The 26597-nt window shown below is 45.8% G+C and overlaps 1 protein-coding gene and 1 pseudogene across 1 annotated transcript in view; one reads left to right on the forward strand and one right to left on the reverse strand.

The window, feature by feature from the left end:
• Positions 1-1339: 1339 nt before the first annotated feature.
• Positions 1340-1859, reverse strand: LOC122480543 (annotated as a pseudogene).
• Positions 1860-4370: 2511 nt separating this feature from the next.
• Positions 4371-26597, forward strand: part of MROH7 (maestro heat like repeat family member 7) — a 49940-nt gene continuing 27713 nt past the window's right edge. The window contains 7 exon segments of the mRNA XM_043575074.1: positions 4371-4407; positions 5195-5503; positions 5506-6498; positions 20442-20515; positions 23433-23516; positions 24473-24552; positions 24838-24967. Of these exon segments, the coding sequence (XP_043431009.1) occupies positions 5269-5503; positions 5506-6498; positions 20442-20515; positions 23433-23516; positions 24473-24552; positions 24838-24967 (1596 nt within the window). The 5' untranslated portion in view covers positions 4371-4407; positions 5195-5268.

Here is a 26597-nt window from a genome sequence, read left to right on the forward strand (position 1 = left end):
AAAAAAAAAACATAACCTCTATGCCCAACGTGAGGCTTGAACTCCCAACCCCGAGACTGAGAGTCACATGCTCCACTGACTGAGCCAGCCAGGCACCACTTCTTATTTTCCACTTACAAAATTATAGTGGGTATAAACTGATATCTCATCATGGTTTTGATTTGCATTTTCCTAATGACTAGTGATGTTGAGCATATTTTTGTGTGTTGTTAAATATTTGTATATCTTTGGAAAAGTGTCCTATTCAAGTTATTTGCCCATTTTTAAATTGGATTGCTTGTTTTTTTGTTGTCCAGTTATGAGAGTTCTTTATGTAGTCTGGATACTAGACTCATCAGAAATAGATCTTACAAATATTTTCTCCCGTTTTGTAGGTTGCCTTTTCACTTCTTGATGGTGTCTTTTAACATTTTTTTTAAAGTTTATTTTATTTGTTTTGAGAGAAAAAGAGCACAAGCAGGGGTAGGGCAGAGAGAGAGAGAGAGAGGGAGAGAGAGAGAGAGAGAGAATGCCAAGCAGGCTCCGCAATGTTGCGTGGACCCCAATGTGGGGCTTGAACTCACAAACCGAGAGATCATCCCCAAGCCAAAACCAAGAGTCAGATGCTTAACTGACTTAGTCACCCAGGTGCCCCAATACTGTCTTTTGATGCACAAGTTTTTAATTTTGTTAAGGTCTAATTTACTCTTTTCTTTTGCTGCTTGTGCTTTTGGTGTCATATCTAAGAAACCATTGCCAGATCCAAGGTCGTGAAGATTTACCCCTATGATATCTTCTAAGAACTTCATAATTTTAGCTTTTATGTTTAGGTCTTTAATCCTTTTGAGTTAATTTTTGTATATGGTGTGAAGTAAGGGTCCAACATTATTCTTTTGCATGTTGAACCTAGTTGTCCCACCACCATTTGTTGAGGAGACTATTCTACCTCTATTGAATGGAATTGGCATCATTGTCAAAAATTAATTGGTCATATGGGGCACCTGGGTGGCTCAGTCAGTTGAGCACCCAACTTCAGCTCAGGTCATGATCTCAAGGCTCGTGAGTTTGAACTCCGCATCAGTCTCTCTGCTGTCAGCACAGAGCCTGCTTTGGATCCTCTATCCCCCTCCCTCTGCCCCTCCCCCACTTGTTCTGTCTGTCTGTTTCTCTCTCTTTCAAAATAAATGAACAAACTTAAAAAAATTAATTGACCATAAATGCATGGATTTATTTCTGGACTGTCAATTCTATTCCATTTGTCTGTATGTCTATCCTTATGTCAGTACCATACTGTTGAATGAAGTTTTGTTTTTTGTTTTTTGGTTTTTTTACTTTTATTTGCATTTATTTTATGCAGAATTTACTTCCGGGCCATAAGTTTTTGTTTCTTCAGTTTCTTCTGGGATATCTTTTTCTTCTGTGCGACTTCCTCTTCTGGTTTAGGAATAATCTGCTCTTTTTCAGTCAGGATCATCTCAGGGTGGCAGGGAGCACTCATGTATGGATTAATCCAACAGTGAGCCCTGTAAGTTCTATGACATATCTTCGGGGCTTTGTTCACCTGGATGTGCTCAACGCTGAGAGAATCTGCATCTAAACCCTTAAGTTCAGCATTACTTTCTGCATTTTTAAGTGTGTGCAGTAAAAATTCAGCACCCTTTGGGCCACCGACCCTGTGTCCAGCCCCACTATTTGGCCTGGGCACACCTACTAATTCCACGACTGTAGTTACAGAATGGCACACATTGCTTCTACAAAGTGACATCTTTCAGATACTTGGTGGCTTTTTGGATATGCATACCTTGATGGTATGAGTAGTTTCATGTATGTTCTTAAAGTGAACACGATTTCAACCTCCTGATTTATATGATTTTGTTGAGTTTTCTGGACCAAGTGAATAGTGAACCATTTTCAGAGATCACCTCAGGTCACTCTTGAGTGCACTTTTAAAGATAATTTAGCTCAGTTTGGATAATGGTTTGTTGGGAGCAGTCCTTAGATACAGGAACCCTTGTTTCAAGTGCAATTCCAAGACCCAGACTTAAGCAATGGAAGCTGCACTAGGGTCTGGCAGTGGAGATGGAGATATGGGATGGTATTTGGGAACTTTTCTGGAGCCAGAATTGGCAGAACTTGGCCAAAATTGGGTACAGCAAATGAGAGAGTAGTGAAGGATGATATCATTTCTGGCTGTAGTAGTGCCAGTTCCTGGAAATGGAAGAGAATAGGAAGGTCTGATTTAGGAGAAAGATAGCAAGCTCTGTTTTGTATTCTCTAGGTGTGAGGTGTCCCAATATCAGATGTGTGTGTGTGTGTGCACATGTATGTGTGTGAGTACATACTCATGATTGCCTAACATATTCCAGGCCCACGCATCTAATAAACGTGTTCTGAATGAGGAACTGGAAGATTCACTGATAGTTACACCTGCTGAGGGCTCCACCAACCCTTGTTCAAGTCCTGGAAGGGTTCGGTGAGAAAGGATGGGAATCAGTCAATGATTCTCTCAGTCTTGGACAGGATTTGCTAGCTGTTTTATGGCTGTTCTCTGCACTCCCTACTTGGGGCCCAAGGCTTGGAAGCAAAAGCCAATAGGTAGCCTGTGGCTGTTGAGTCAGTAGTGAGCTCCTTTGACTCCCTGTGTCCCATCAGAGCCCCAAGAATCCCACTCTTCCCAATGCACAACGTCCCTTTGGTGGAGGGTGAGGCATGAGCTGCCCCAGTCACTGGGGCATCTGCTGTGTCAGGGAGGTAGAGGTTACTCTTTTCCACAGCCCAAACCACTCAGGCCTTCCAAAATCCTACTCACAGCATCATAGGCTGCACTTGATGCATATTTTTCCAGGTTGAAAATGCCTGTCTTTGATAACTATGGTATGTGTGTGTGTGTGTGTTTGCAAGCACGCGTGTGTGCATACACACACACACAGGATGCACACAGGTGTGGGAGGGGTGACGAAGGAAAGATCTAGGGTTTTTGGAACCTGAAGATTTAAAAAAAATGTTTTTTAATGTTTTTATTTATTTTTGAGACAGAGAGATACAGAACATGAGCAGGGGAGGGGCAGAGAGAGAGGGAGACACAGAATCCGAAACAGTCTCCAGGCTCTGAGCTGTCAGCACAGAGCCTGACGTGGGGCTCGAACTCACGGACTATGAGATCATGACCTGAGCTGAAGTCAGACGCTTAACTGACTGAGCCTCCCAGGTGTTCCAGAACCTGAAGATTTTTTTTAAGGCTCTTCTTTAAGTAAAAGAAGACAAAAGTGTGAACACAAACTTAAGTGCAGTACCCTTAGTAAAAGACTGTACAAGCAAGGAGTTCTGGATTTTTATATTTCAGGTAGTATGTTTCAGGCCATATGTTCTGTGCCAGGCACTGAAACTATAACCACTCTAGGTGGCAGGCTTTACACTTTCCATTTTAGAGAATAGCAGGATGAGGGCCAGAGGGGGAAAGTCTCTTGCCCAAGTTCACTCAGACTAGTAAGAAGATGAACCCAGAACCATCTGACTCCAAATCTCTGGTCTTTTCAAAGCCAAGAGATAGATACACAGCAAAATTTGTAGAGTGAGTAAATGATTTCGTGAATGGGTTAGTGTATGAATGAATAAGAAATGAGTAAGTGACAAAATGAGCAAGGGAAAGAATAAATGAGCGAGTAAAGAAGAAATAACGAGATGAAGTAACAAACTTATTCATTGAACAGTGACTGTGTGCCAGGGGCTGTGTTAGACTCTTAGAGGTCTTGCTGCCTAGTGGGGAAACGTGTGTGATGGGGGAAGTGGACCAGATACCATGGGAACTTACAAGTGGACCTCACCTGTCTGGGGGACCTAGAAGGCTCTTAAGCTGAAATTTGAAGGGTGAAGTCACAGGTGCTGGCCAGGGGAAGGAGTCTGGAGAAGGGTACGCCCAACCTTTGGAAGGCCCAGACCTAACCTGGGAGTCTGGCTCTTTGGAGACACACAGAAGAGTTGAAGGGTGGTGGAATGGAATGGGGAAGGGAGTTGGAGGGGCAAGAAGGGTGAAAGGGGAGTTAAGGCCAGACACAAAAGGGCCTTTTAGGTCCTGCTGAGGATTGGAGATGCTGTCCTGAGGACGATGGAAAGCCATGGAGGAGTTTAGGTAGATGGGTGGCCTAAAGAGATGGTCTTGGCTTCCCTGAGGGCCAGTAGGATGGGTGGCCTTCCTCTCCTTGACCTCCACTTCCTTAAGTATGTAATGGAACAATAGTATCTAACTTCCAGGACTCTGTGTGTGTGTTGAGGCGGGGGTGGGGGGGGCAGCATTTGGTTAGCAGGAGTGCATGCCTGGCTTGTAGACTTTGCTCAGTAAGCATTGAGAAAACATATTTCACCTGACTCAGTCTTCTTCTGTGTCTCCTCCCAGGGGCCCACTCCTGCTTAAGAACACCATGAATGCAGGTGAGCTGTCCCAGTGAGTCCCACAGGGAGAGGAGCCCAAGTGTGGAAGTGGGGTAGGGTGGGGGTACCGGGGAGCTCACCCAGCAGGCCGATTGCTGGGGTGAGGCAGGCTGTGGTTTTGAGGATTGTCCTGGGTTCTCCTCCATGTGGCCTGCCTCACCCAGAACAGGCAAACTGTCAATGGCAGTGGGCAGCTCTACCAGGGCCGTTTTGGGAATCTAGTGTCACAGCCATTTGCAGAGTAGTTCTAGAAATTTAGGCTGGAAGTAGGGTAACCTGTAAGGAGGCTCCTCCTTCCCCTTTTCTACCTTTGGTGAGTGAGGCCTCATTTGTCTAGTATTTGTGGACTTCTACTCTATATCTGGCACTGTGCTAGATGCTGGGGATGTCCCAGGGACTAAGGGAAGCACAGTCCTTGCCACCTCTAGCACAGGCTAGAACACTAAATGGGTCATTGGAATAAAGTAGGGTGAATATTTTGCTGGGAGGAGTGCACTTGGCAAAGGACAGTGACACGAGGTTCCGAGCCGAGGGAACTGTATTTGTTAAGGGCCCATAGCTAAAGGAAGCAGGCTGTGGTCAGAGAAACCCAGGGGATACAGCTGGCACTGAGAGCACGAGGGGGAGAGCTGTGTAGATGGGGCTGTAAAGGTGGACTGGGCATGGTCACAAGGACCTGGGAAATCACACAAGGGCCTTCATCTTAAGGATAGTGGGGAGCCGTGGGAAGGTTTTAAGAATGGCTTAAAAGGTGAAGTGTGACTGAATTTGTTTTTCTTCCTCTCAGGAGCATTGTAGAGAGTTCAACAGTTGGCTTTTGGAGAGAAGGGGCAGTGGCATTGAGAGACCTCCAGACCAGGCATGGCTCTGAGCCCAGGGGCTAATCTGGTCCTCTGTGAAAACTCGAACATGACTCCCAGTCTCAGCCTGGCAGAGGCCCCAGATTCAGGCTCCAGCACTAACTCTGGGCCCCACACAGACATGGGCCTTGTTCCTCTCTTGAACCCACCCTTGAATCCTGGCTCAGATCTTGTTCCAGACCTCAATTCAACTCTGAGTCCTGTCTCAGAGGAGGCCCCTGGCCTGGTGTCTGGTAACACCCCAGGCCTGGTGACAGCCAGACTGTGCCCCCAGTCCCCCTCCAGATCACCACTTCCCACTCTGGTGAAGCCCTGGGCCTGAATTCAAATCACGTCTCAAGGCCTGACTCACAAGGGGCCCTGGGTCCAGCCCCAAACCTTGTGCTGAGCCCCAGCTCTACTGAGGCCCAAGATCTGAGCTCAGGGAAACACTCTGGGCTCAGTTCTGAGGAGGCTTTCAACTCTCTCTCAAGCAAGATTTTTGATGTGGGTCAGAGTAACTCCAGTCCTTCCAGGACTGATGCAAACCCATTTCTAAGGCCCTATTCAAGAGAAGCCCTGGTGGTGGGCCACTGTGTCTGTAGGTCAAGCTCAAAAGCTCTCCTTATTCCAACCTCAAATTCTTCTCTGGACTCTGACTCCAACCAGCTACACGGTGTGGGCTCAAGAAACACCTCCAAGCTGTACCTCAGTGCGGGTCCAGGTTCTTGTGGGACCCTGATCCCAGATGCCAACGAGACCATCACTGTGGTTTCACATAACAGCTCTGGATCTGTCTCAAAAGGAGTTTTGGGTACAGCCTGGAACACGAGTTCCAAGGGAACCATCAATGTGGCTTCAAATAACAATCTCAGGTCTGACCTGAACATGACCATCACTCAAGCCTCATGCTTGACCCTGATTCCTGGCTCCAGCAATAGTATCAGCCTGCATTCCAGCACCCGTGGACCCAGCTCCACCCTTTCTCCACCCTCGTGTATGACTCTGATCTTGGGCTCCAATGAGACTCTCAGCCTGGGTTCCAGCCTCATCTTCAGTGACACCTCTACCCTGACACTGAGCAGCCAGCAGGATTATTTTGAGGACAATAGCATCCACGCCATACCCTTGGACAAGAATCTGGGGAGCTGGGATGAGATGGTTGGCACTGAGACAGGCCAGTTCTCGCTGGGGTTCCCCACCTATAATACCATGGACAAGGACACCACAGCCTTCCAAAGCATCCCAGAGGGTGAGTATGGCAAGGGTGATGGCCCCAGAGAGGGCAATTCCCTGGAAGAATTTTGTATTCAGTCTTGCAGGGCAGGGAGTTGGGGGGAGGAGAGGAGAGGAGAGGGGAGAGGAAGGGAACAGCATACGATGGACAACATGCAATATATTAATTACCCACAAGAGATCCAGTGCTCAGACTCTGCTTGCTATGTGACTTGGGACAAACTACTTTCTATGAGCGTCAATTTCCTTAACTGTAATATCCCCATGTCATAATATTTTTATTATGTCCAAATTATGTGTCCAATAACTAACAATACATTTCTTTTGAAATGTATGCCTCTTTCTTTCTAGTTAAATTTCAGACCTGGCTTCTCGGGTTGCTAAGTTTGACGAGTGGAGGGGCTCCTGGGTGGCTCAGTCGGTTGAGGGTCCAACCTCAACTCAGGTCATGATCTCATGGTTTGTGAATTTGAGCCCTGTGCTGGGCTCTGTGCTGACAGCTCGGAGGCTGGAGCCCACTTCCGATTCTGTCCCCCTCACTCTTTGTCCCTCCCACGGTCGCACGCTCTCTCTCTCTTTCTCTTTCAAAAATAAATAACATTTAAAAAAAGTTTGACCAGTGGCGCATGCAGACTCTGGGCTCAGCTCACTTCTGTTGAGTGTTTGATATTCCAACTTGAGCAAAGACTTGAAATCCTGTCTGGAGCCTGTACCTCACCTGTGATATGCAGGAGTTCTATAAATTAATCCCTTATCAATTTTTGATGTAAAGATCTTTTTCCAATTATTTATATCTCCAAATATTTTTGTTTGTTCATGAGCCAATTCCAGATTGTGATTTTTTAAAAAATACCATGGCTTTGTAAATATGTCTTTATAAAGATATAGTATGTATCTGGTAGGGTGAGAATTCCTCTTTGAAGTTCTTCTCAAAATTATTCTGAGGACAACAGCATCCACACTGTGTCCTGGAGGTTATTAGTAGACCCTCTTTCTTCCATATACATTTTATTATTGTCTTTAATTATGTTATTTTTAAAAATTATTCATTTATTTATTTTTAAATTTTTATTTTCTAAATTTACATCTAAATTAGTTAGCATATAGTGCAATAATGATTTCAGGAGTAGATTCCTTAGTGCCCCTTACCCATTTAGCCCATCCCCCCTCCCACCACCCCTCCAGCAACCCTCAGTTTGTTCTCCATATTTAAGAGTCTTTATGTTTTGTCCCCCTCCCTGTTCCTATATTATTTTTCTTTCCCTTCCCTTATGTTCATCTGTTTTGTCTCTTAAAGTCCTTATGTGAGTGAAGTCATATGATATTTGTCTTTCTCTGACAGGCTAATTTTGCTTAGCATAATACCCTCCAGTTCCATCCACGTAGTTGCAAATGGCAAGATTTCATTCTTTTTGATTGCCGAGTAATACTCCATTGTATATATATACCACATCTTCTTTATCCATTCATCCATTGATGGATATTTGGGTTCTTTCCATACTTTGACTATTGTTGATAGCGCTGCTATGAACATTGGGGTGCATGTGTCCCTTCTAAACAGCACACCTGTATCCCTTGGATAAATACCTAGTAGTGCAATTGCTGGGTTTTATTTTATTTTTTTAATGTTTATTTATTTTTGAGAGAGAGAGACAGAGACAGAGACAGAGCGTGAGCAGGGGAGGGGCAGAGAGAAAGGGAGACACAGAATCCAAAGCAAGCTCCAGGCTCTGAGCTGTCAGCACAGAGCCCGATGCGGGGCTCAAACTGCGAACCTCAAGATCATGACCTGAGCCCAAGTCATTTTTATTATTTTTTTAAGATTGTTTTTAAGTAATCTCTACACCCAACATGGGACTTCAACTCACGACCCCTAGATCAAGAGTCATATGCTCCACTGACTGAGCCAGCCAGGCTTCCCTTCCGTATGCATTTTATAGTATATTTGTCTAGGTCTTCAAAAAGCCTTTCTGGAATTTTTATGGGAATGTTATTAATTTATCCATCTATTCAAGTTCTTCTTTATGTTGGATATATCTTTTGCTAAAATTAAAAAAAAATTTCCGTATAGATCTAATGCCTTTTTTTTTTTTTGATAGGTTAATTCCTAGGTACTTAAAATTTTTTTTTAACATTCATTTTTGAGTGGCAGACAGAGACAGAGCATGAGTGGAGAAGGGGCAGAGGGAGGGAGACACAGAATCTGAAACAGGCTCCAGGCTCTGAGCTGTCAGCATAGAGTCCGACACGGGACTTGAACTCACAAGCTGTGAGATCATGACCTGAGCTGAAGTCAGACGCTTAACCAACTGAGCCCCCCCAGTGCCCCTACATATACCACATCTTCTTAATCCATTCAACTGTTGTTGGATATTTGGGCTCTTTCCATAATTTGGCTATTGTTGATATCACTGCTATAAACATTGGGGTGCATGTGTCCCTTCAAATCAGCATTTTTGTACCCTTTGTATAAATTCCTAGTAGTACAATAGCTAGGTTGTAGGGTACTTCTATTTTTAATTTTTTTTTTTTTGAGGAACCTCCGTACTGTTTTCCAGAGTGGCTGTGCCAGTTTGCATTCCCACCAACAGTGCAAAAGTGTTCCCCCTTTTCCACATCCTCACTGGTGTGTCCTGAGTTGTTAATTTTAGCCATTCTGACTGGTGTGAGGTGGTATCTCATTGTTGTTTTGATTTGTATTTTCCTGATGATGAGTGATGTTGAGCATCTTTTCATGTGTCTGTTTGCCATCTGGATATCTTCTTTGGGAAAGTGTCTGTTCATGTCTTCTGCTCATTTCTTCACTGGGTTATTTATTCTTCAGGTGTTGAGTTTGGTAAGTTCTTTATGGATTTTGGATACTAACCCTTTATCCGATAGGTCATTTTCAAATATCTTCTCCCATTCTGTGTCAGTTGTCTTTTAGTTTTGTTGATTGTTTCCTTTGCTGTGCAGAAGCATATCTTGGTGAGGTCCCAATAGTTCATTTTTGCTTTTATTTTCCTTGGCTCTGGAGACATATCAAGTTAAGAAGTTGCTGCAGTTGAGGCCAAAGAGGCTGCTGCCTATTTTCTTCTGTAGGATTTTGATGGTTTCTTGCCTCATATTTAGGTCTTTCATTAATTTTTTAAATTTATTTTTGTGTATGGTGTAAGAATGTGGTATAGTTTCTCATTTTTCTGCATGTTGCTGTCCAGTTCTCCCTACACCATTTGCTAAAGAGACTGTCTTTTTTCCATTGGACACTCTTTCCTGCTTTATCAAAGATTAGTTGGCCATATATTTGTGGACCCATTTCTGGGTCCTCTATTCTATTCCACTGATCTATATATCTGTTTTTGTGCCAATACCCATACTGTCTTGATGATTACAGCTTTGTAATACAGCGTGAAGTCCCAAATTGTGATGCCACCAGCTTTGGTTTTCTTTTTCAACATTACTTTGGCTATTTAGAGTCTTTTTGTGGTTCCATACAAATATTAGGATTGTTTTTTCTAGCTCTGTGAAGAATGCTGGTGTTATTTTGAGAGGGGTCTCATTGAATGTGTAGATTGCTTTGGGTAGTAACGATATTTTAACAATATTTGTTCTTCCAATCCATGAGCATGGAATGTTTTTCCATTTCTTTGTGTCTTCCTCAATTTCTTTCATAAACTTTCAATAGTTTTCAGCATACAGATCTTTTACATCTTTGGTTAGGTTTATTCCTAGGTATTTTATGGGTTTTGGTGCAATTGTAAATGGGACCAATTCCTTGATATCTCTTTCTGTTGCTTCATTATTGGTGTATAGAAATGCAACTAATTTCTGTACATTGATTTTATATCCTGCAACTTTGCTGAATTCATGTATCAGCTCTAGCAGTTTTTTTTTTCTTCTGGTGGAGTTTTTGGGTTTTCCATGTCAAACAACATATCATCTGTGAAGAGTGAAAGTTTGACTTCTTCTTTGCCAGTTTGGTTGCCTTTTTTTTTTTTTTCATTTTGTTTTCTGATTGCTGAGGCTAGGACTTCCAACACTATGTTAAACAACAGTGGTGAGAGTGGACATCCCTGTTGTGTTCCTAATCTCAGGGGGAAAGCTCTCAGTTTTTCCCCATTGAGGATGGTATTAGCTGTGGGCCCTTCATATATGACTTTTATGATGTTAAGGTATGTTCCTTCTATCCCAACTTTCTTGAGGGTTTTTATCAAAAGCGATGTTGTATTTTGTCAAATGGTTTTTCTGCATCTATTGACAGGATGATATGGTTCTTATCCTTTCTTCTATTAATGTGATGTATTATGTTGATTGATTTGTGAATATTGAACCAGCCCTGCAGCCCAGGAATGACCACTTGATCATGGTGAATAATTTTTTTAATGTACTGTTGAATTTGATTTGCTAGTATCTTGTTAAGAATTTTTGCATCCATATTCATCAAGGATATTGGCCTGTAATTCTCCTCTTTCGTGGAGTCTTTGTCTGGTTTTGGAATCAAAGTAATGCTGGCTTCATAGAATGAGTTTGGAAACTTTCCTTCCATTTATATTTTTTGGAACAGTTTGAGAAGAATAGATAGTAACTATACTTTAAATATCTGGTAGAATTCCTCTGGGAAGCCATCTGGCCCAGGACTCTTATTTGTTGGGAGATTTTTGATAACCAACTCAATTTCTTTGCTACTTACAGGTCCGTTCAAATGTTCTATTTCTCTTTGTTTGAGTTTTGGTAGTGTGTGAGTGTCTAGAAATTTGTTATTTCTTCCAGATTATCCAGTTTGTTGCTATATAATTTTTCATAGTATTCTCTTATAATTGTATTTCTATGGCGTTGGTTGTGATCTCTCCTCTTTCATTTGTGATTTTATCTATTTGAGTCCTCTCTCTTTTCTTTTTGAGAAGTCTGTCTACGGGTTTATCGATTTTGTTTATTATTTCAAAAAACAAGCTCTTAGTTTAAAAACAGCTCTACTGTTTTGTTTTTTTTTTTTTTTTGGATTCTATATCACTTATTTCTGCTCTAATCTTTTTTGTTGTTGTTGCTATTTAAAAAATTTTTTTAATGTTTATTTTTGAGAGAGAGAGACAGACAGAACACAAGCGGGGAAGGGACAGAGAGAGGGAGACACAGAATCTGAAGCAGGTTCCAGGCTCTGAGCTGTTAGCATAGAGCCCGACACAGGACTCGAACTCATGGGCTGTGAGATCATGACCTGAGCTGAAGTCGCACGCTTAACCAACTGAGCCACCCAGGTGCCCCAATTTCTGCTCTAATTTGTCTTACTTCCCTTCTTCTGTTGGCTTTGGGCTTTACTTGCTGTTCCTTTTCTAGCTCCTTTAGGTCTAAGGTCAGGTTGTGTATTTGGGAACTTTCTTGCCTGAATCGTCCTCTTAGGACTGCCTTTGCTGCATCCCAAAGGGTTTGGACTGTCGTGTTTTCATTTTCATTTGCTTTTATGTATTTTTAAAATTTCTTCTTTAATTTCTTGATTAACCCATTCATTCTTTAGTAGGATGTTCTTTTTAAATTAGTTTTCTTTATTTTTGAGAGGCAGAGAGAAACAGAGCACATATGGGGGAGGGGCAGAGAGAGAGGGAGACACAGAATCTGAAGCAGGCTCCAGGCTCTGAGCTGTCAGCACAGAGCCCGTTGTGGGGCCCAAACTCATGGACCGTGAGATCATGACCTGAGCCGAAGTCGGATGCTCAACGGACTGAGCCACCCAAGCACCCCTTTAGTAGGATGTTCTTTAGCCTCAATGTATTGGGGGGCTTTTAAAAGTTTTTCTTGTGATTAATTTCAAGTCCCATAGTGTTGTGATCTTAAAATATGCATGGTATGATCTCAATCTTTTTGTCCCTTTGGGGGCTGTTTTGTGACCTATTATGTGATCTGTTTTGGAGACTGTTCCATGTGTACTCAAGAAGAATGTATATTCTGCTGCTTTAGAATGTTCATTTATTTATTTTTGAGAGAGAAGGAGAGAGAGAGGGGAGACAGAGGATCCGAAGCAGGTTCTGTGCTGACAGCAGAGATGTATTCTGTTGCTTTAGGATGAATGTTCTGAATATATCTGTTAAGTCCATCTGGTCCAATGTGTCATTCAGACCTGTTGTTTCCTTTTTGATTTTCTGCCTAGATGATCTGTCCATTGTTGTAAGTGGAGTATTAAAGTCTCCTACAATTATGGTATTATTATCAATAGGTTTGCTTATGTTTGTGATTAACTGGTTTATATATTTGGGGCCTTTCATGTTGGGGGCATAAATATTTATAATTGTTGGCTCTTCTTGATGGATAGACCCCTTCATTATGTTATGATGCCCTTCTTCATCTCTTGTTACAGTCTTTGTCCTAAAATCTAGTTTGTCTGAAGATAGTATGGCTACTCTGGCTTTCTTTTGACATCCATTAGCATGATAGATGGTTTTCCATCTCCTTACTTTTAATCTGCAGGTGCCCTCAGGTCTAAAATGAGTCTCTGGTAGGCAGCATAGAGATGGATCTTGTTTTTTTTTTTTTTTTAATCTATTCTGATACTCTCTGTCTTTTGATTGAGACATTTAGTCCATTTACATTCAGACTGGTTATTGAAAGATACGAATTTAGCGCTATTGTGTTATCTGTAGATTTCATGTTTGTTGTGAAGTTCTCTGGTCCTTTGTAGTCTTTGTTGCTTTCCACTCAGAGTCCCCCTTAGGATCTCTTGCAGGGCTGGTTTAGTGGTCATGAACTCTAGTTTTTGTCTGTCTGGGAATGTCTTTATTTCTCCTTCTATTTTGAATGATAGCCTTGCTGGGTAAAAAATTCTTGGCTGCATATTTTTTTCTATTCAGCACTTTGAATATTTCCTGCCACTCCCTCTGGCCAGCCAAGTTTCAGTGGACAGGTCTGCTACTTATCTTATGTGTCTACTCTTGTAGGTTAAGGCCCGTTTGTCCCTAACTGCTTTCAGAATTCTCTCTTTATCTGTATTTTGCCAGTTTCACTATGATATGTCATGGTGTTGACTCGTTTTTTGTTGATTTTGAAGGAAGTTCTCTGTACCTCTTGGACTGGATGCCTGTTTTCTTCCCCAGTTTAGGGAAATTCTTAACTATAATTTGTTCAAATAAACCTTCTGCCCCTTTCTCTCACTCTTCTTCTTCTGGAATTCTTATGATACAGATACTGTTTTGTTTCATGGAATCACTTAGTTCTCTAATTCTCCCCTAGTGATCTCGTAATTTTGTTTCCCTATTTTTTTCAGCTTCATTATTTTCTATAATTTTTATCTTCTACTTCACCTATTCTTTCCTCTGCTTCTTCCATCCTTGCTGTCACTGTTTCTAGTTTATTTTGCATCTCAGTTATAACATTTTTAAATTCATTCTGACTAGATCTTAGGTCTTTGATTACTGCAGGAAGAGTTTCTCTGGTGTCTTCTATGTTTTTTTCAAGCCCAGCTATTAGTCTTAGGACTATTATTATAAATTCTTGTTCAGATGTATTATTTACATCTGTTTTGAGCAATTTCCTGGCTGTGATTTCTTCTTGGCTTTTGGGGAGGATTCCTCAGTTTTGTCATTTTGGCTAAGTTTCTGGTTTTTTGATGTTTTGAAGGCTTGTTATGTTTCCTGCACCTGTAAGTACTACTGTATTAAAAAAGGGTCATACACTGTCCAGGGCCTGGTGCTTCAGGAGGTGTTTTTGATATATGTGGGATGCATTCTGTTGTTGCATTTTGGCTGCTCTATCCCACTGGTCAGTCCTCTGCAGAGCTCCTCCTTGCTTGTAGTGGGGGTGGTGTGCTTTGATTTGTTCATGGAAGTAACCCTGGGGGAAAAAAAGGAAAGCAATGGGGAGCCTGATCCCACAAAAAGAGAAACATGAAAAGAGAGAAAAGAAAACCAAAAAGAGAATAAAAAAACTATAAGGCTAAATCCAGAGAAAGAGGAAAACAAAGAAGAAGAAAGAGAATAGGTGGAAAAAGAAGAGAATAAAAATGGTCAAAAAATTACATATTTATAATTTGATCAAAAACAAATCAAGGGCGCCTGGGAGGCTGTCAGTTGAGAGTCCGACTTTGGCTCAGGTCGTGATCCCAGTTTGTGGGTTCTAGCCCCTTGTTGGGGTCTGTGCTGACAGCTCAGAGCCTGGAGCCTGCTTCGGATTCTGTGTCTCCCTCTCTCTCTGCTCACCCCTGCTTGCACTTTGTGTCTCTGTCTCTCAAAAATAAATAAACATTAAAAAATTAAAAAAAAATCAGAAACCATGAGCCTGAGCCCCAAGGAAAAAAAAGAAGAGTGAAGAAAGAAAAAGAAAAGAAAAAAAAGAAAGGAAGAGAGAAGAAAAGAAAAGAAACAAACAGTTGTCTGTTGGTGCCTGGGACCTGTGGTTGTGCTGGTCTGGAGGAGAGGCTGGCTCCCTTGAGTCAGTAAGTCTGGCTCCAGTAGATAAACACTTACCAGGTGCGGAGGGGTGGGGTTTGGTGTAAGCGGGTCTGCCTCCACTGGGGGCTGCTGTGCTGCTCTCTGAAGTCCCACCATATTGGTGTTGGGGGGGAAATGGCGACACCCCAATCTCTCCTCCACTGAACAGTTATCTCAAACCATGCTATTCAGGCAGCCCTCACTGGGGCAGGCGGCTTGCCCTGCTTCACAGTTCTCCCTCACTTCCCAGGTGCTCAGCTGGGATTCAAAACCCCAAGCCTTAAAGGGCCCTGCACCGTGTGGCTCCTCTTCCCTGTTCCAGAGTAGAGGCGCTCCGCCCTTCTGATAAAAGGCCTTTGGGTGGCACCTGCAGAGTCTTTTATCCTTGTGGAGGCAATAAACTCTTCCCAAAGTACCTTGGAAGGGGACTGTTCTCTCCCAGTGCACCCCTGAGATCCCTACACTGTGCTCTGCACTTTAGGGCCTTCTCCCTCCTCCCCAGGAGCGTGCACCGTGGCTCCAAGCTTTGCTTCGGAGAGAGTCATGCACTTCTGAACCTCTGAGTTTCAGCTCATAAGGCTGTTTGCAAAAAAGAAAAGGGCACTCTCCATATTTCTCGTTCCCCAGTCCATGGTACAGAGAGGTTTTCCTCTCGTGCTAATCCACTGCTGCACTTTCACAACCCCTCTTTCTTTTTCTCCCTTTTGTCTCTCCACAGAAAGGGTGCCCTCCCCTCTGTGCCTATACCATTATATCTCTCCCAATTCACATACACGCACCTCGATCCTGCCAGGCTGTTTCCCTCCAACTGTGGAGATCCTCCTACCACTCTGCAGATCAATTTCCTGGATGTTCCAAGTGATCTGACCTCAATACAGCTGTGTTTGAGGGATGAGGAAAATCTGGGTCCCTCTACTTCTCTGCCATCTCAACTCGCTCTATCATATGTTATTGTCCAACACAATTCCTATTTTGAATATTGATGGTGCTGATGATATAGAGGAGCTTTAGGCAGGTTGGTTTTTTTCTTTAACCAGCTTTATTGAGATATAATTTACATAAAATTTATCTACTTGATGTATACAACTTAATGGTTTAAAAATATACACGGTGTTATTCAGCCATTACCACAATCAATTTTAGAACATTTTCATCATCCCAAAGAGAAACCTTAGACTCCTTAGATGTCATTCCCAACCCGTGACCCCCAGCCCTAGTCAACCACCAATCTACTTCCTGTCTCTATAGATTTGCCTCTTTTGAACATTTCATATAAATGGAATCATACAATATGTAGTCCTTTGTGATTGGCTTCTTCTACTTAGCCCAATGTTCTCAAGGGTCATTCATGTTGTAGCACGGATCAGTAGGACTTCATTCCTTTTTATGACTGAATAATATTCCACTGTATGGATATACCACATTTTGTTTATCCATTCATCAGTTGATGGATATTTGGGTTGTTTCTGCCTTTTGGCTGTTTTGAATAATACTGCTCTGACCATTCATGTATAAACTTTTGTATGGATATGTTTTCATTGTTCTTTGGTATACACCTAAGAGTAGGATTGCTAGCTCATATGGCAACTCTGTGTTTAAGTGTATAATTCGGCGGCATTAGTCCCATTCACAATTTGTACAACCATTACCACTATCTAGTGCCAAAACTTTTTATTACTCTAAACAGAAGCTTGGACTATAAAACAATAGCCCCCTTGCCTCTCTCCCTAAGCTCTGCTGAACTCTAATCTATTTTCTTTCTCTGTGAATCTGCCTACTCTAGATATATCATGGAAGTGGAATCATGTAATATTTGTCCTTTTGTGTCTGGTGTATTTCACTCATCATAATGTTCATCCATGCTATAGCATGGATCAGTACTTCATTTCCCTTTATAGTTGAATAAAATTTCCAATGTGTATTACATTTTATTTGTCCATTTTTACCCATGGGTGGGCACTTGGGTGTTTCCACTTCTAGGCTATTGTGACTCAGGCTGCTGTTATATAAACACCAGTGTGCAAATATCTGTTTGAATCATTATCTTCAATTCCTTTAGATATACCTAGGAGTGGAATTGCTGGATCACATGGTTGTCCTATGTTTAGCTTTTTGAGGAACTGCTAAACTATTTCCCAGAGTAGCTGTACTGTTTTGCATTTCCCCCAGCAACGTACAAGGGTTCCAATCTCTGCACGACTAATCTCCCCTTGCCAACACTTGTTATTTTTCAGAAACATTTTTATAATAGACATCCTAAAGGCTGTAAAGTGGTATCTCATCATGACTTTGACTTGCATTTCCCTAATGACTACTGATTTTGAGCATCTTTTCATGTGCTCATCGGCCATTTGTATATCCTCTCGAGAAAAACAGCTATTCAAATCCTTTGCCCATTTTCAAATTTGGTTGTTTTCTGTTGTCGAGTTTTTCTTATATATTGTGGCTATTACTTCCCCATCAGATGTGTCATTTGCAACTGTTCTCTCCCATTCTGTGAGTTGTCTTCTCTTGGTGGGGTCCTTTGATGCACAAAAACTTTAAATTTTGACGAAGTCCAATTTGTTTGTTTTTCCTTTACTGTCTGTGCTTTTGGTGCCATAGTTATGAAATTATTGCCATATCCAGTGTCATAAAGTTTTCCTCCTATGCTTTCTTCAAAGCGTTTTGTAGTCTTAGCTTTTAAGCTTCGTCTCCGACTTAATTTTTGTATGTAGTGTGAGGTGGGGGTCCAACTTCATTGTTTTGCATGTGGATATCCAATTTGACCAGAACTATTTCTTGAAAAGGCCGCCCTTTCCACACCGAATGGTCTTGGCACCCTTGTCAAAAATCAATTGACCATACATATGAGGGTTTATTTCTGGGATCTCTATATAATTCCGTTGGTCTATATGTCTGTCCTTATGCCCAAACCACACTGTCTGGATTCCTAGAGCTTTGTAGTAAGTTTTGAAATCAGGAAGTGTGAGTCCAGCACCTTTTTTTTTTTCAAGATTGTTTTGGTCATTTAGAGTCAATCTTTGCTGTTTAATAGGAACGTTTCGTTCATTTGCATTCAAAAAAATTTTTTTTTCAACGTTTATTTATTTTTGGGACAGAGACAGACAGAGCATGAACGGGGGAGGGGCAGAGAGAGAGGGAGACACAGAATCGGAAACAGGCTCCAGGCTCCGAGCCGTCAGCCCAGAGCCCGACGCAGGGCTCGAACTCACGGACCCCGAGATCGCGACCTGGCTGAAGTCGGACGCTTAACCGACTGCGCCACCCAGGCGCCCCTCATTTGCATTTTAAAAGACAATGTATTTTCAAATTGTATTAGCCTTTTAAAAACTTTTCCAAGATGGGGCGCCTGGGTGGCGTAGTCAGTTAAGCATCCGACGTCAGCTCAGATCATGATCTCATGATTCGTGAATTTGAGCCCCCCGTCGGGCTTTGTGCTGACGGTTCAGAGCCTGGAGCCTACTTTGAATTCTTTGTCTCCCTCTCTCTCTGCCCCTCCCCCACTTCACATTCTGTCTCTCTCAAAAGTAAACATAAAAAAAAAAACTTTTCCAAGGTATATAACATGTATCAGTAAAATATGTAAAGTGTACTACGAATCTCAAGCGTACAGCTTGGTGAATATTTACATCTGTATGCATCTTGGTAACTATCACACAGATCAAGACATAGCTCTTGGGGCGCCTGGGTGGCTTAGTTGGTTGGGCGTCCGACTCCGGCTCAGGTCATGATCTCGTGGTTCAGGAGTTCAAGCCCCACTTCGGGCTCTGTGCTGACAGCTCGGAGCTTGGAGCCTGCTTCGGATTCTGTGTCTCCCTCTCTCTGCTCCTCCCCCATGCACACTGTCTCTCTCAAATGAATAAACGTTTAAAAAAAAAAAAGACAACCAATTTGACAATAAATTTCATAAATTAAAAAAAAAAAAAGACATAGATCTTTTCTGGCAACCCAGAACCTCCCTTGTGACCTTTTCCATTCGATACCCCTTCTTCTGGGGCAGGGTTTCTCAACCCTGCTGTTATTGACGTTTTGTGTTAGAGAATTCTCTGTTGTGTGGATGTGGGTGTGGGTGTGGGAGGGCTGTTCTCTGTGTTGTAAGATATATCCCTGGACTCTACCCAGTAGATGCTATTATTGTGATGCTCATATTGTCCCCAGTTTGGCCAATGGGATCCCCTTTAAGCAAGCTTTTGTGTCTCTCTGACATGTCCCCTTCATTCCTTAAGTAAGCTCTCTTCCTTGTTTTCGGGTACAAGATGTCTCAGCCTTGTTCTGTACTTTCCTGCCCAAGTCCCAGACTCAGCCATTTCTCCAAGGAGCCTTGTTCCTTTCAGTGGAAAATGGGACCTAGGAGACAAGATCTTGGAGGAAGCTGTGTTCACTATGCTTGGTGACTCTGCTTCTCCCTATCGGCTCCTCCAGAAGCCTCTAGTGGCCAAGGTGGCCCCGAATAAAGTTCCACGCACTTAAAGGCCCTCAGAAGGAGAGAGGCCATTCTCTTTTTTGGGTTTTTAAAGCTCACCATTTCTTTTTAATGTTTATTATTTTTGGGAGAGAGAGAGAGAGGGACAGAGAGCAAGCAGGGGAGGGGCAGAGAGAGAGGGAGACACAGAATCCGAAGCAGGCTCGAGGCTCTGAGCTGTCAGCACAGAGCTTGACGCAGGGCTCGAACTCACAGACCGCGAGATCATGACCTGAGCTGAAGTTGGCCGCTTAACGGACTGAGCCACCCAGGTGCCCCCCCCCCCACAGTGTTCTTAAATAAAGGGCTCTAGTGGTCCTGTTCAGCTAAAAGCCCATCCCTGGGCCAATCACCATGGCTGGGGCATGGGATGCTTTTACTGGCCAAGCTTGGGTTCCAGGCCCACCCCTATCTGAAGAGGGGATGATGGGTGGGCTTGCATAATTCATCACCTGGCTACGGGGAAGGGGTAGCCCATGGGGGACAAGGGCCTCTTTCACCAGAAGAACGATGAGGAAATCCAGGGCTGACAAAACAGGGTATCTACTCTCACAGATCAGAGTTTAATTACACATTGTGATAACAGCCAAAAGAAGAGAATAGGATGACGCACAAGAGGACCATAGTGAGCCCTCCTTTACCCTGCAGGTCAGGGAGACCTCTCTGAAGAGTGGCAGGCCAGCAGAGATTTGAACAAGAGCCCTAGCTGGCCAATGGGTCACGGTAGTCGAGTGGCACCGCGTGGGGTGTGGGAGTAGAGTGACCACTGGGGCAAAGGCCCTGATGGGGAAGCTTTCCCTGGTCTGGAAGGAGGATAGTATGGCGAGCGCATGGCGAGCAAGAGGAGAGCAGTAGGAGGTGGGCTGGGGAGGCGGGACAACAGCGGACACTGAGGGCTTGGAGGCACTAACAAGCATGGCGGCCTCACTCTCAGTGGAATGGGTGCCCCTGAAGCCTTTTAGGGAAGGGAGCTCAGTCTGGCTGCTGGGGGACTAAAGATTGGAGGGGCCCAGCGGGGGACGGGAGACAGAACTGTGGCACCAGAACTGCGCCGTATCCTTACTCTCCCTCTTATCTCCTCGTTGAAACTATGACGTTCAGGAGCCTTCAGTGAAGTGGCCTCATGCCTGGTGGACATGCCGGGGAAGAGAGATGATGGCACCAAGATAGCTCTGGTATGCTTCCTGCCCCCCCCTCCAGATGACTTTCCTGGGATGCCCCTCCCTCACTCGTTAGCCCCAGCAGACCCCGTTTCTCTGCCTGGCTCTTCTTTTCTCCATGGGACTCATCACCATCTGAGGTACAATATGCTTTGCTAGTTCATCTTACTTTTTGTTAGCCTATCACTCTGGAATGTATCCTCCATAAATCGGGGATTTTTGTCTCCTGGTCACAGCTCTATCCCCCAAATCTAGACCAGTGCCGGGCACATCGTAGGTGCTCAATAAATGTTTTTTTGGACAACTGAACCAACTGAGAGAGGGTCTCTAAAAGGGGAAGAAAGGCTAGAAATGGCCATTTTCAGGCCACATTCCCAACCCAGGTCTGGGCGTTGAGAGGCCAGAGAAAGCCAGCATCTACAGGACTTGGTGAGGGCCAGTGGAGGCAGACTGGACAGGTTGGTGGACACGAGCGTGAACACATGCAGTGTGGGGGAGGGGGAGACTGGCTGGCAGACAGAACCTGGAGCTGGGGAATCCACCCAGGCCGGGCCATGGAAGAGGGAGGCCCTGCCCTCAGGCTGCTTCAGAGGCAAGCTCCAATCCCTGGGGTGGCACGGGGTGGGGGATGGAGAGAGGGTGACAGGACTAAGAAAAGGTCTTGCATTTTGGGAGCATTGGTCTTCATCACATGGCATTCTTCCAGTTGTCTACCTTACCACACTGGCCCTTCTCTCTTCCTCATTCTTGCCACACTCAATCCTGCCCCAGGGCCTTTGCACTTGTTTCTGCTGCCAGGAAGTTTCTTCTAATCTACAAAATGGGTGTAATGATTTTTTTTTTTTTTTGAGAGAGAGACAGCATGAGCAGGGGAGGGGTGGGGGGGAAGGGGCAGAGAGAGAAAGGAAGATGCAGAATCTGAAACAAGCTCCAGGCTCCGAGCTATCAGCACAGAGCCCGATGTGGGGCTCGAACCCACAAACAGTGAGATTGTGACCAGAGCTAAGTAGAATGCTTAACCGACTGAGCCACCCAGGCGCCCCAAAACAGGCATAATAAAGTTGAAGTGAGTGCACAGCGCTGAGCATGGTGTCTGCAACGAATAGGGTTGATTATTGCAATCATTCAACAAATCTCGTTGAGTCCCTACTATGTGCAAGGCATTGTTTCAGGCACTAGAGACGCTACAGCGAAGTCACATTCTAGTTTGGGGAAGCAGGTGATAAACCTAGCTACCCTCTGTCACCACACAAAGTTGTTACAATATTATTAGCTATTGCCTAGGCCGTACATTGCATCCCTGTGTCGTAATTATTTTATACTGGGAAGTTTGTGCTTTTTAATCTCCTTCTCCTATTTTGCCCATCCCCCCAGCTCCCTCCCCTCTGGCGGCCACCAGCGTGTTTTCTGTATCTGTGAATCTGTTTCTGTTCTCTTTCATTGGTTCATCTGCTTTGTCTTTTAGATTCCACATCTAAGTGAAATCATACAGTGTTTTCCTTTCTCTGACTTCTTTCACTTAGCATGTTGCCCCTTAGGTCCATCCATGTTGTCGCAAATGGCAAGATCTCATTCTTTTTGATGGCTGAATAATATTCCTGTGTGTGTGTGTGTGTGTGTGTGTGTGTGTGTAAATCTCACACATCTCCTTTATCCATTCATCTTTCGATGGACACTCAGGCTGCTTCCATATCTTGGCTGTTGTAAATAACGCTACAATGAACACGGTGTTGGCACATCTTTTAGAATTAGTGTTTTTGATTTCTTCAGCTAAATACCCGGTGGTGGAACTGCTGGCTTGTATGACAATTCTGAGATTGTCTGGGCTCAGTGAGGTGGCCCTTCTGCTCTGAGTGGTGTAGACTGAGGTCACTCGGGAGCAGGGGCCCTAACATCCAAGGTGACCCTCATCTTCCAGGGTCTCTCTCCACACAGTGTCCGCATTCCATATCTAGCTGGGCTTGCTTATAGCATGGCAGCTGGCTTCTGGAAGGAAAAGGCTGCCAGTTCCCTTAAGGGCTAGGCCAGGAACCGGCACGTCCTCACTGCCATGGCATTCTATTGGTCCAAGCAAGCAGTAAGATGAGCCCAGATTCAAGGGCTATCTGTCCTCTTCACTGCAGTGGGAAGAACTTGTGGCATCTTTCACCCACCACACCGCCCATCACGTTCCCTTGTTTCGCTTTCTTACTACATGAAGGTATTTTATCTATTTCGCGTCTTTTTTTCTTCTACCTGAAAAGAATGAGAACGAATAGATTAATTGCACACTAAAGGTATTCCCTCTCTCAGGTGGCAGAATGCCTTGATCTGACTAGGATGTGCCCTTAAGAGTGGATACTAAAGGGGGCGCCTGGGCGGCTCGATCAGTTAAGCGTCTGACTTCGGCTCAGGTCATGATCTCACGGTTTGTGAGTTCGAGCCCCGCAGCAGGCTCTGTGCCGACAGCTCGGAGCCTGGAACTTGCCTCGGATTGTGTCTCCCTCTCTCTCTGCTCTTCCCCGCTCACACTCTGTCACTGTCTCTCTCTCAAAAATAAATAAACATTAAAAAAAAAAAAGAGAGGATACTAAAAAGCCCTTAAAGGGTTTTAATAATCGTGGGATTTCAGCCGGAAGGTCTCCGCCCCTCTTCTGTTCCATCAACTCCTGCCTCTTCTCCCTCAGTTGACTGGAGAGGGGGAGTGCTGTGCACTGAATTCTGGTTCTCCTCCAAATGCTGCCCTTCAGGGCTTATCCAACCCCCTAGTCCTCACTCTCATGGTCTTCTCAAATCTGCACCCCCACCGCGATTTCTCATTCCTCTGGAGCCCATGCTTAGGGGCTGGTGGCTGGGGCTGGGGTGGCGGTGGCTGGTGGGAGTGCACGGTGGTCCCTGAGGGCAGGGTCAGAGTGCCTCTCACCCTGTGGCTTTGCCCTCTGCTGCCTCCGAGGTGGAGAATGTCATCACCCTCCAGGAGAGCCAGGATGCGCTCGAAGTAGACGTAGAGAAGAGGACCTTGATGAAGAAGATGATGGTGTGGGAACCTCGTGCGGGTCTGGAGAGCTGGGTGGGGAGGAGGTGGACGTCCCCGTCCACCCACTGATGAGACACGGCTTGAGGTGGGAGGAGGACAGTGGAGGAGGCGGGACGCTTGGCCTCGAGCCTCAGTCCACCTCTAACTGCCCTCCGCCACCCTGAGGAGCTTGATGGGCCATTTCCCTTCTCTGAGCCCTGTGAGCCTTCCCACCTCATAAGTACCTGTGGTAATGCCTGCCTCACTGGCTTGTTTGTGGTGAGGACACAACCAGTAGTGAGTTCCCTGGAGAGCCTTGGGTGCCTGGGGCAGTCATTATTATTCAATACATTCTTTCCCCAGAAATTCCTCCTGGTGGGAAACTTCCAAGAGCTTCCTATCATCTTGCTAAATACAGTCCCTTCTCAGTTGTCCACCAGACTGGTTTAGGCCACTGAAGTCCCCGAAATCATGTTTAGCTTTGGGTCCTTTACATAAAATCCTCGCCCTTGATAACTTCATTTAACTAACGTTAATTGCGCATCTACTGTGTGCAGATGCTAGATCCAAAGTGAGGAGTCATTAGGACGTTTTTAAAGGAATCCACCTCGATCCCCCCACCCCCCAAGAGCCATTCATGGTATTTTTTGCTTTGGGCCGGTCGGCGGCCCAAATATACCTCCTTACCACGGGGCTGCCAAAGCAGTTCTTGCTGACCTGCTGAGCGCCACGTGTGAGGTGCGGCTGGTTAGGGTGCGGGGGTTGTTTTTGGTGGCCTTGACCTGAGAGCTCAGGACAGGGTTTGAGCAGTGAGCTGGCTCTCCCTGCCGGAGGCCCTGTGCGGCATGGAGGTGGGGAGTTCTGTCCAGGCTCAGGGGCTCCTGCGGCCTGAGCCCCGGGAGGAGTGGTGGCCTCGGTCCTGGGGGCCTGCAGTGGCCTTGCCCCCCTCATTGGCCCCTCTGTGGTCTCCTGTCCAGAGGCAGATCCAGGAGGAGCCACTGGATTCCCTCTCGAGCACCGTCCGCTGGCAGGCCATGGAGACGCTGACCCAGCTGAGGTGTCCACAGCCCTCTCCCCGACCCCCAGCCCTTTCCTCACTTCTCTGGGCTCCGTCTGTCTCTCCCGAGGCCTGTCCTTGGTGCCCGCCCGGTCCTGTGACCTTCCCTCCCGCCTCCCCGAGGCCCTCCCCTTTCCCTCCTCCCCACCTCACCGTGCTCAGGCCAGGCCCAAGCCCCCAGCTAGGGGGCTCCTCCCAGCCCTGCAGCCTTAGCTTCCCGCCTCCCGCCCAGGGGCCCCTCCCTCACTCCGCGCCCTGGTTTTCTGTCTCTCCCCCACCCCCCAGTCACACCCAGCCCGTGCTGGGTGTGCGAGAAAGGTCAGAGCTGGTGGGCACATGCGTGAAGAGTGTGTTCTCCCTGCCCTCTGTGCAGGCCATGCAGGAGAAGGACGAGGCCAAGGCGGAGGCCATACAGGTGAGCCCTCCGGGCTATCAGTTTCCTTCGAGCGAGGCGCATTTCGAAACTCCCAGCGGGGAAAGAAAGGGCATTCCAGAAGGCAGATAGGACTCTTCACACTCCTGCTGAAGCTGCCTGACCTTGGGCAGTGTACCTCACCTCTCCTGGCCCGAGCAAGCCCTTGATAACTGTTTGGTGAATGAGGGATCGCTCACCGGGAGCGCTCTGTCCACTTCCGGGCCCTGCCCTACGAGGGGGATGTGAGCATGTGTTGCCATGGCCAGAGGAGGTGGCCACCATCGGGAGGAGGGGGGCTGAGCACGGGGTGAGCTGGGGTGAGGTCTAGAGAAGTAGAGAACCTCGAGGGGGGCTCGTGTGAGCGTCTTCCAACCTTGGCAGGGTTGTCCCAGGAGGAGTGGGTGGAGGTGACCCTTAGGGTAGGCGGTAGGGTCAGTGGGTGGGGTTCAGGGGGAGGAGTGTTAGCCCAGAGGGAGGCAGCCCATGTAGCCGTACATTCAGCAAATAACAATGCCCACTCCCAAAGTACCACGGGGTGGGGGACGCAGTACAGGGGGGCGGGGGGGAGGTGCGGGGGGGGATGGACCTTGTCAAAGAAGCACACACATAAATGCAAACTAGCAACAGTGGTAAGTGTTGCAGACAAGAAGTACTCGGTGCTATAAAGAGCCTGGAATGGGTGTCCTGGCCTACGTGGGGGTCGGCGGTCCCGGTGTTACAGCTGAGAGGTTAAAGAGAGCTGGTTAGCTGAGAGCGATGCCAGAAGGAAGGGCCTGCCAGGCAGAGGGAACAGCCTGTGCGGTGGCCTGAGGAGAGCAAGAATATGGCGACTGTAAGGATGACAAGGAAGCAATGTGGCCGGAGCCCCGAGGTCGGAGGCTAGAGCGCTGGGAAGCGAGGCTAGAGAGCAGTGGGGGCCAGGCCTCGCTGGCAGCATGAGGGCTCTGGGTCCTGGGAGGTGGGACACTGAGAGAAGACCCAAAGGAGAGGTGGGGAATCCCTGCTGCCCGGGAAGAGAGCAGGCAGCCCTCTTGCAGTACCAGGCTCAGACAGCAGAGGTCAGTGCTGCACAGGGATGGGCTGCAGATGGGCGGGAAGGAGGAGGTAGTGGGCAAGTGAGGCTGGCTTGGTGGTTGTGGTGTAACCCGGCTGTGCACAGACTGGGGAAGCCTGGACAGTGGCAACCTGGGAGGCAGATGTGAGGAGCTGGCAGAAGGAAAGGAGGCAGGGGACAGAGGGTCTTCCCAGAGTGGCTCAAACCCACTACTCAGCCTTGTGTATGTGTGATGCCTGCACCTTCCTAGGACAATCCTGGGACTGTGGTGCAGCGCAAGGGAAGAGGAACCTGGGGAGAGGTGTCCCCCTGAAGGGGCAGCCTGGAAAATCTATTTGCCATTTTCCTACCCAGCCTCTCATTTGCTCCTCATGACTTGAAACCACCTTGTTGTGTGACGTTGGACAAGTGTTTCGCCATTTGTAAAATAAGAAAACCGCTTTGAGGGCAAAGTGACATGGTGGTTCAAATCACCGGGCACTGACTTGGCCCATGGTAGAGTCTCAGTAATGGTGGGGAGTTCTCTGCTTCCTCCTTGAAGGTAGGAGCACATGCTAATAATTATTGATTTGTTGG

This window comes from Prionailurus bengalensis, chromosome C1, assembly GCF_016509475.1.
Source record: "Prionailurus bengalensis isolate Pbe53 chromosome C1, Fcat_Pben_1.1_paternal_pri, whole genome shotgun sequence".
Classification (NCBI taxonomy): Eukaryota; Metazoa; Chordata; class Mammalia; order Carnivora; family Felidae; genus Prionailurus; species Prionailurus bengalensis.